Raw genomic sequence first — 9,998 nt, forward strand, 5'->3', positions numbered from 1 at the left:
GTTAAATTCACTGTTGGAATTTGTTTGGATATTCTTTTTACAAAATCATGAGCCGCAATTAAGGGTCCGATCATCTCAAGTTAGCATGCAAGTTTTTTAAAGAGATTTCTTATACGACTCCTTCTGTATTTCTAAAAACGAACAAAATTAAAAACCGACTCAAACACGGATATGTATTTCCAAAAGCGATTGAATTTAAAAACCGATTCAATTTAAACACGGATGACGTACCAAAAGTACCGGCAAAAACATCTTCAATTTTTATAATAATTGAGATTTCAGTTGTTTCAAAGTTGTATTCCTACTTGAACTCTCTTTTAATTTTTCTAATTTTGGATATTATTTTATTTTTTATTCGAAATTTTAATTAATCTCGTATTGGGTTCTTATATGGATTCTTCTTTCAATATTGCTTATTTTTAATTCCGTATTTCAGCTAATTTTAAATTGTATTCCTACTTGAACTCTTCTTTTATTTTCTTTTTCTAATTTCGGATTTATTTTTAATTTTATTCTGAATTTTAATTAATTTCGTATTGGGTTCTTATATGGACTCTTCTTTTAATATTCCTTATTTTTAATTCCGCATTTCAGCTATTTTTAAATTGTATTCCTACTTAGACTCTCCTTTCGTTTTCTAATTTTGGATTTTATTTTTTTTATTTCGAATTTTAATTAATTATTGGGTTCTTATATAGAAACTTCTTCCAATATTGCTTATTTTTAATTCCGAATTTTAGCTATTTTTAAAATCGTATTTCTACTTGGACTCTCTTTTCCTTTTCTACTTTTGGATTTTATTTTATTTTTTTTCGAATTTTGATTAATCTCATATTGGGTTTTTATATGGAAACTTTTTTAATATTGCTTATTTTTAATTCTAAATTTCAGCTATTTTTAAATCGTATTTCTATTTGGACTCTCCTTTTCTTTTTTTCTTTTTCTCCGATTAATGTGGGAATTTCTAGCCCCACAGCGAACGTGGTGCTTCCTTTCAAAGCTGTTTTAATAATATAACTAGCATGGTGGCCCGCGCAGATTGCGCGGCTAGCATCATTATATTTTCTCTCATATAATAGCATATTTGTTTTCTCATTATATTATTCAAATATATTAAAATGACAACCTAATTTTAAATTTTGTAATAACTTTATAAAACTACTAATGTGTAATATTCATATTGTATTTTATATACGTGTTAGTTATTAATTATTTTTAATATCAAATTTTAGTTATTTGTAAATTATAAATATTCTTATATGGACTCTAGACTCGTCTTTTAATATTTCTTTTTTTTAATTCCGATTTTTTTGTAAATTATATTTCTATATAAACTCTATGCTCTTTTTTCAATATTATTTATTTTTATTTCTGAATTTTTATTATTTCTAATTGTATTTCTATGTGGACTCTAAACTCATCTTTCAATATTCTTTAATTTTTAATTTCGAATTTCAGTTACTTCTAAATTGTATTCCTATATTGACTTTAAACTCTTCTTCCCATGTTTTTCTTAATTTCGAATTTTATTTATTTGTAAATTGTATTTTTATACGGACTCTAAACTCTACTTTTAATTTTATTTTGTTTATTTCAAATTTTAGTTAGTTTTAAATTCCTATATGGACTTTATACTCTACTTCTAATATTCCTTATTTTTTAATTTCGAATTTCTATTTTTTTTCTTAATTCTTAATTGTATTTCTATATGGATTCTATACTCTACTTCTAATATTCCTTATTTTTAATTCTAAATTTCTATTATTTCCTAATTGTATTTCTAACCTAGACTCTATACTCTACTTCTAATATTTCTTATTTTTAATTCCGAATTTCAGTTATTTCCTAATTATATTTCTATATAGACTCTATACTCTACTTCTAATATTCCTTATTTTTAATTCCTAATTTCAGTTATTTCCTAATTATATTTCTATATGGACTCTATACTCTACTTCTAATATTCCTTATTTTTAATTCTAAATTTTAGTTATTTTCTAATTGTATTTCTATATGGACTCTAGACTCCTCTTCTAATATTCCTTGTTTTTAATTCCGAATTTCAGTTATTTCCTAATTGTATTTCTATATGGACTCTAGTCTCCTCTTCTAATATTCCTTATTTTTTTAATTCCGAATTTCAACTATTTCTAAATTGTATTTCTGTATGGACTCTAGTCTCCTCTTCTAATATTTCTTATTTTTTAATTCCAAATTTCAGCTATTTCTAAATTGTATTTCTATATGAATTCTGTTTTTTCTTTTTCTCCGATTAATGTGAGAATTTCTAGGCCATGAGAGCGAACGTGGAGGCTCATTTTTCTATTCCTTTAATAATATAATAATAGATAGATAGATAGATAGATTGTTATCAAAACACTATGAAGTCTGAAAATGTATCACTACAATTATACAACTTATACACACAGGGGCTAACATATACTCCCTCCGTTTTTTAATAAAATGCGTTGAGTTTCAAGAAAACTGTTTTACCATTCATATTATTATATGTTAAAGTATAAGTTGTCCAAATAAATAAAAATAACATTTATAATTTTTAAATAAAACAAATGATTAAACGTGGTACTAAAAAATTTAACGGCGTAATGTATTTAAAAAACAAAGGAAGTATATATATAAATATATATACATGTGAAAAGACTGAAGAGTAGTCAGGTCAGAAGAGGGAGGCTGCGGAAATGGAAGTGATCTTGTTGCCTCTGGTTGTCATCATCACATCCACCATGCTTCTCCTATTGATCATCTCCACGGCGAAGAAGAGACACCATGGCACGGCAAACCTTCCGCTGCCCCCAGCGCCGCCCTCTGTCCCCGTCGTCGGCCCGCTTCTCTGGCTCGTGCGCGCGCGCTCCAACCTCGAGCCAGCCATCCGTGAGCTGCACAGGCGGCACGGCCCCATCCTCAGCCTCACCTTCCTCTCCCCGCGCGCCGCCATCTTCGTCTCCAGCCGCGAGGTGACCCACCGCGCCCTCGTCCAGCGCGGCCACACGTTCGCCAGCCGCCCGCCGGCCATCGCGCCGTTCGCCGTCCTCACCAGCGGCCAGTGCACCGTCAGCTCTGCGCCGTATGGTCCGCTCTGGCGCTCCTTGCGCCGCAACCTCACCTCCGGTGTCCTCGGCCACGGCTCTCGCGCCCCACTCTACGCGCCTGCACGGCGGTGGGCGCTCCATCTTTTGACGTCTGACCTCGCGGCGGCCTCGGGAAACACGGGTGGCGGCGTGGCCGTGGCCGTGGTGGACTGCCTCCAGTTCGCCATGTTCTCGCTGCTCACGTACATGTGCTTTGGTAAGAGGCTCGATCGTCGTGGTGTCCGGGAGATCGAGGCCGTGCAAAGGGAGCTCTTCTCCTCGTACATCAGCTTCCAGGTGTTCGCCTTCTGCCCGACGGTCACCAAGCGACTGTTCTTCCGGCGGTGGCAGAAGGTGCTCTCCATTCGGAGGAGGCAAGAAGACATATTCCTTCCTCTGATCGAAGAAAGGAGAAAACGCATCAAGATCAGCAGCATGGACAACGACGGCAGCATGGTTTGCTGCTACGTGGACACAATCATCTCCCACAAGCTCCCCAAGGAGGCCGGCGATCGCCGGCTCACCGACGGCGAGTTGGTGAGCCTCTGCACGGAGTTCCTCACCGCGAGCGTCGACACGATTGTCACCGCGCTGCAGTGGATCATGGCTCGTGTCGTCGAGCAGCCGGAGATTCAGGCGAAGCTGCTGGACGAGATCAACCGCGTGGTGTCGAGCGACAAGGAGCACGTCGACGAGGAAGACATCAAGTCCATGGCGTACCTCAAGGCACTAGTCCTAGAGGGGCTACGTCGACACCCGCCGGCACACTTCCTGCTGTCGCACGCCGCGGTGGAGGAGACGTCGCTGGACGGGCACCGCATCCCGGCGGGCAGGTCGGTGAATTTCTCGGTGGCCGACGTGGCGCACGACGAGAACGTGTGGAGCCGGCCGGAGGAGTTCCTGCCGGAGAGGTTCCTGGACGGAGGGGAAGGTGCCGGGACTGACCTGACTGGAAGCCGGGAGATCAAGATGATGCCGTTCGGAGTTGGGAGGAGGATCTGCCCTGGACTTGGCCTCGCGCTGCTGCAGCTGGAGTACTTCGTGGCGAACATGGTCCGGGAGTTCGAATGGGGGATGGTGGATGGTGATTGTGGTGGTGGCATCAACCTTGCCGAGAGGCCGGAGTTCACCGTGATAATGGAGCAGCCGCTTCGTGCGCTGGTTGTGCCGAGGAGGAGAGAGTGACCGCCACGCACGGGTGTGCATGCCTTGATCGTCGTCGCTGCATGGTGTGCAGCTGCACCCAATTGGAGAGTTGCGTATCTTCTCATTACTTGGGAGATACCTCTCCTATCCACATATACATATATATATATTACAAGTAGAAGTAAAATAAATAAATTCAACTTTGTATCTGTTCATGAGTTTTCTTCAGTCTATACGTATATATTCAATTAGCATTTTAGCAAGAGACTTATATATCTCTGACTGACAGGCACCATAAGTATTAAATCGTTGACATATTAGACACATAGAACAGATGCCACCGAAGGATATTAGGTACGTGGAATGGAGCTTTGTACCTTAGTCATCATCGTCGAAACGCATGAGCTCTTCCCCATATGTTCATATCAAAGTTGGCATGGTTAGGATGTGTGTCAGCTGCATGTTTCACTGCCCCCTCTGCTTCCTCTGCCTCAGGTTCGGTGGCCTCCTTACAGTTGATGTAAACGGTGGCTTCCTCGAGGCAACCAAGGTTTGCCAATCCAAAGTCGAAGCCATTGCCGAGATCCTTGGTCTGCCTTACCCCGAAGCAGAACTCGATGATCCGAAGCCTCGGCATGGCTCCCCGCTGGATCACCGGCCCGTGGTCCGAGTTCCGGAACCGGCATTCCTTCAGACACGGGAACGCGTCTCGACCAATCACAATCATCTCCTTCATCTCGTATGGCTCCACGCGAAGTGTCCGAAGAACAGGCAGCTTCCCAAGGGCGTCGATGTCCACCTGCCTGAGCTCCCTCACCTGGATGAGCAGCACGGCGAGGCGCGGCACGACGGAGGCGGCGATCCACGCTGGCAGCAGCCGCAGTGGGCTACAGGAGATGTACGTCGCCAACGCGCTGAATGATCGGAGGCGCGGAGGCGGCGTCCAGCTGCCATCCTGGAGAAGATCGAGCAGCCTCTTGTGCCCATTCCCGCTAGCGGCGTAGATGTGAAGATCCTGCAATTTACGCAGGTTTCGCAGGGACTCCACCAGGGCTTCCTCGGTGCTCTGCGTCGGCTGCCTCAGCGTGATCTTGAGGACCCTCAGCTTTGTCAGGTTCCTCAGCTCGTTCACAAGATCCGGTGAATCGCGAGTCGAAATGTCCGAGAGCTCCTCCAGTGACACCAGATTCCCTATCCCACTCGGAATCCTTGTCTGGAATTCAACACGAAGGCACATGAGCTTTCCAAGGCGAAAGACTGTTGCCGGCAGTTCTTTCACCCTTGTGTCCGCGAGGTCCAGCGTCTGCAGAAACTGCAGCTTTCCTACATCTTCTGTAAGTTCAGTGATCCGTGTATTTCTCAGTCCAAGGTACCGTAGGTGGATCAAACTACCAAGATGATCGTTGAGGACGTGGTGGCTTTGTGAAATATCACAACCTTCTAGATCCAATACACGAAGAACTTTGAACTCTGAAAGATTGATGCTACCAATAGCAGGGCTGAAGACAGAAAGCGACCGCGCTTGAAGCATGCTCATCATGGTAGCCTGATTTGTAGTGTCTACTGATGCCTTGCTTCCTCGGATGGATAACCGGCAACCCTTGTTTGATGAACATGTCTGCTGCTCATCGTTCAATATAGTCACAAAGTTTTCTTCGCTTGACAAGGAGCTGATAAGATCCATCACCGAGAAATGTACACGGCAGCAGTATTCTTCCCTGATACCATCTTCGCTATAATCTATGTCTAATAATTTGACCATGCTTCTATTTACAAGCTCATTGAAATAACTCTCTCCAAGCTCAAATAAGCTCTCTTCGTGATTTCCATCTTGGATAAAACCTTCAGCTATCCACCTCCATATAAGTCGGTCTCACCTGACCTCATAATCTTCCGGGAATATGCTTAGATACAATAAGCAAGCCCTTAGATTTGCAGGTAAACGGTAATATCCAACGGAAATTGTCATTCTCATATTCTTCACGTCAGCACCATTCTCTAGTGTTGAACCGATAGAGTTGTGGACCTTATACCATTCCTTCTTGTCTCCTATTTTACCAGCCAATAAACTGGCTAGTGCAAGAATAGCAATAGGAACACCGTCACATTTCTTTAAAATTTTATCAGCTACTTCAGCAAACTCATCGTCGAGACAGATTTTGTTGTCATGGCCAAATATTCTTTGAAGGAACAATATCTTCGAGTTTTCTGCAGAAAGTGGCTTTAGTTCATATGGCATTCCAGCTTGATCAGCAACACTGAAATTTCGGGTTGTTGTGATTATTCTACTTCCACAATAATTCTCAACCAGAGCATGCTTGATCATTTCCCAAGATGGCTTATCCCATAAATCATCAATAACAATGAGATACCTATACATGTACAATAACACTGGATGAGAAATGTAGTTACACAAAGTAAAATGTATTATACATCATAGACTATTTCAGAAGCACCCTTTCCACGAATGTAAAAATAGGATTGTCAACTGCAAAAAAGGGAAGCACCATGTGCTTGACAAGTTAAAGTTCATCTTTAAGCTAAATGGCACTATGGCTGGCAGCCTTTTGAGCTTTTATGATAACCTGAAGGTGTACTAATAATGAATTACATTTTTCAACCGTAGGAGGTTGTGGCATTGTCATGTTTAATTTGGATTATTGAGCACTGAGAAATAAACTTAATAAATAGCTTAAAATGTATTTTAAACATAGTGATATCCTTAGGGAGTAATAATGATGTCTAAGCAATGTAGTTGAAGAAAGTATTCTTTGAGAAAACGTTTTTTTTTTCAAAAACTGGAGCATGTAATCCATTTTAATAATCTGATGAATAAGCTGAAAAGAACGGGGCCTATTCAAGCCAAATAAAGATTTTGTGAGTTGTATTACTGTATGAGCATGTATCACCATCTAGTTCTGCGAACCACCTTGGCCGCGGCTACTAGATTCATCATGCAGGTCAAACATTTTGTATTAAACAAACCATCTGAACTCAACTATAAATATCAATTAGTATACCATTATGGGCCTTAGTGAAATTTTATTTGATTTTGGGAGAAATGAGAGGTGAGTTTAGTTCTCCCAATGTCAAACATGCTTGAGGCACGCTTTCTTTGCACTCAAGATCATGTGGAGAGGATTCCATCATACCATCTGTGTACACAACAGCTGTGTAATCGCATTTCCTTTTCCTTGGGTTCCCCTGTTTTCCTCTGTTTTCCCCTGTTCTTCCCCTGTTTCTCTCTGCTTTCCCCTGTTCTACCCATTTTTTTCCTATTCCCCTGTTCACTGTTATTTTTACAGCTAAAGTTGCCACAGAAACGTACTCAAATAAACTCTAATTCGATCGTGCACATGGCGAGCTCCACTGCTCTAGGTATCATGTCCTTTCGAGTTCGAGATAGAACCATTTGGAAATCCAAGACCAATCAATCATTAGTTGATGCTAATTTCTACGTGAAGCAGTAACTTACTGTACATACCTCCTGTCTCGTAGGAACTTGCTCAGTTGATCGACGAGCTGCGCCTCGCCGCTGACGCTCGGTTCCTCGCCGCCGACGCTCTCGTGCTTGTCGTCGTCGTCAAGCTGGCGGAGCATCCTCATGAAAACCATGGCCATGTCGGGATTGATGGCGGACACCGACACGAAGGCTCCGCAGTCGAACCGCGGCCGGAGCGTGTCGTACACCATCTTGGCGAGCGTCGTCTTGCCCAGACCTGCGGCTCCGACGATGGACACGGTCTTCAGCCGCTGCTCCGATTGCTCGTCGCCGTCGACGTCGTCGCAGAGCTTCTTGATCAGGTCGTCCTTGGCGGCGTCCAAGCCGACGATCTCCGTCGCCGGCGGGCCAGCGTCGACGGCAGCGGCCGGCCGGCGAGGGTCGACGGCCGCGGTTGGGCGAGGCCTCCTCCTGGACAGGTCGGCGGCCCTCTCGAGAAGCGCCTTGACCGTCGCCGCCGACGCCGCGTCAGGGGAGCCGTCCGCGCGACGAGCCAAGAGCGCCGCGTCGCACGCGAGCTCCCTGGCGTGGCCGGACCAGGCCTTGGCCTGCTCGTCGAACCGCGCTGGGGGCACGTCGGCGAGGTAGTCGTCCCGGAGCGCGGCGTGCACGGCCGTCAGCTCCGCCGCGAGGAGCTCGACGGCGCCGCCCTCGCGTGTTTCTTCTTCCTCCTCCCTGACCACCAGCATGATGTCGCCCAGGCTGGAGAGGGCGCTGCACGTCGCGGCCATCGCCGTCTCCATTGCTCTGCCGTCTGCACCGCAGGCTGTTGCCGCCGGCCAGCTTTGTCCTTCCTCGTGACTGGTGTGGTGGTGGAGCCGGAGGCAGTGGCAATCAGACCAAGCAAGTGTCAGCAAGTGTCATTGCGATGGCGATTGTGCAGCGCCGACGGATTTGTTTAGATTTGAGCGCGGGACACCTGGTGTGTTTGGTTGGAGGGATATCCCTAGATGGAAGATGACGATTCAGTTTTTAAATGTGTTTGGTTGGTGGGCGAGGATGGATAGGGTGGTCCAGAGAGGGAATATTTCACGAAGATGCTGGATGAGTGTATCCGACCAAATTGGCCGGACGAGGATATCAACCTTTACTAATCTTTGATCATTAGTTCTTAATTAGCAATAATTAAAGTATATTATTGTTAATTAGTAATTAACTTGTTAAAATTAGTGTTGATTAGATATAGTTACTCTATTTTATTGTTAATTAGTATAAATTATGGCTATATTAATGATAATTAACATATTTTATTATTAATTATTACGTTGTTGTTTTCATTCAATCCATTCTCATCCACCCAACCAAACAAAAAAACTGGATGATTATATCCACCTAACCAAACAAAAAACTATACCATTATATTTAAGATAGCCATATTCTGTCTTGACCACGAAACAAAATATAGAAGGACGCAGCGTCCCCTCACGGTTCCACAGAAGCGTCTAGTTTTAGCAACACGTGTAAGTGCCACTGCCACCGATTTGACGTCGATCAGTCAATCAACATTTCAGCTGTATCGGCAGCAATAAGAATTAAAAGTATAGCCAACGCCAATTCATATAATAATTATATATAAATATATACTACTCTTTCTTCACAGGGTAAGACTTTCTAGTATTGTCCATATTCATAAAGATTAAAATGAATCTAAATATTCATATGTGCCTACATTCATTAACATCCATATGAATATAGGCAATGCTAGAAAGTCTTATATTGTGATATTAATATTTGGTCACATTTATCATAAATACATTACGTCTTAGAGTCTATGCGGCAGCTGGCTATAAATATATATAGCCCACCGCTCATCTCTGTCTTCTTTTATCTTCTCGATATGTGTTTATAACTGGCTTATACTACTATGTCCAAAAAATCAAACCTGGATTTGAATCTAGACACATTTGATTTTTTTAGACGGAAGGGGTAGAATGCTACTGTACCTGCTCTGAGCGAAGCCGTCTTCACAGCATCTCCAACAGACTCTCCAAGTTAAAATTTACCCATTTTAGCAAAAAAATCTCACTTCAACAGCCTCTCTACTAGAATGGCTAAGCCAAATGACTAGCCAAACTCCTCCCCTCAATGGCTAAATTTGGCCAGCCCAAATTGCCTTGCCATTCGTGGGCCCGATGTTGGAGATGCTTTTCTCTCACCCCGTACTACCTGCTCGAGTCTGCTCCCACGCCATCTGCGCAACTACCGCCAGCGATGGCTGCGACGGATGGGGACGGAGCCCAAGCGGCAGAGGATGGCGGTGA

General features: G+C 43.3%; 3 protein-coding genes across 3 annotated transcripts; 1 reads left to right on the top strand and 2 right to left on the bottom strand.

Moving 5' to 3' along the window:
* Window positions 1-2,699: 2,699 nt before the first annotated feature.
* LOC107277903 (cytochrome P450 89A2) lies at window positions 2,700-5,232 on the top strand. Its single transcript, XM_015779018.3, has one exon. The coding sequence runs from the start codon at window positions 2,700-2,702 to the stop codon at window positions 4,272-4,274; it is 1,575 nt and encodes a 524-aa protein (XP_015634504.1). The 3' UTR covers window positions 4,275-5,232.
* LOC107280567 (disease resistance protein RGA5-like) lies at window positions 4,621-5,919 on the bottom strand. Its single transcript, XM_026025332.2, has one exon. The coding sequence runs from the start codon at window positions 5,917-5,919 to the stop codon at window positions 4,621-4,623; it is 1,299 nt and encodes a 432-aa protein (XP_025881117.2).
* Window positions 5,920-6,108: 189 nt separating this feature from the next.
* LOC107276089 (disease resistance protein RGA5) lies at window positions 6,109-8,600 on the bottom strand. Its single transcript, XM_026025333.2, has 2 exons — window positions 7,720-8,600; window positions 6,109-6,607 (listed from the first exon to the last, which is right to left on the bottom strand). The coding sequence occupies exons 1-2, from the start codon at window positions 8,478-8,480 to the stop codon at window positions 6,109-6,111; spliced, it is 1,260 nt and encodes a 419-aa protein (XP_025881118.1). The 5' UTR covers window positions 8,481-8,600.
* Between the last annotated feature and the right edge of the window lie 1,398 nt (window positions 8,601-9,998).

Source organism: Oryza sativa, chromosome 1 (assembly GCF_034140825.1).
Source record: "Oryza sativa Japonica Group chromosome 1, ASM3414082v1".
Taxonomy (NCBI): Eukaryota; Viridiplantae; Streptophyta; class Magnoliopsida; order Poales; family Poaceae; genus Oryza; species Oryza sativa.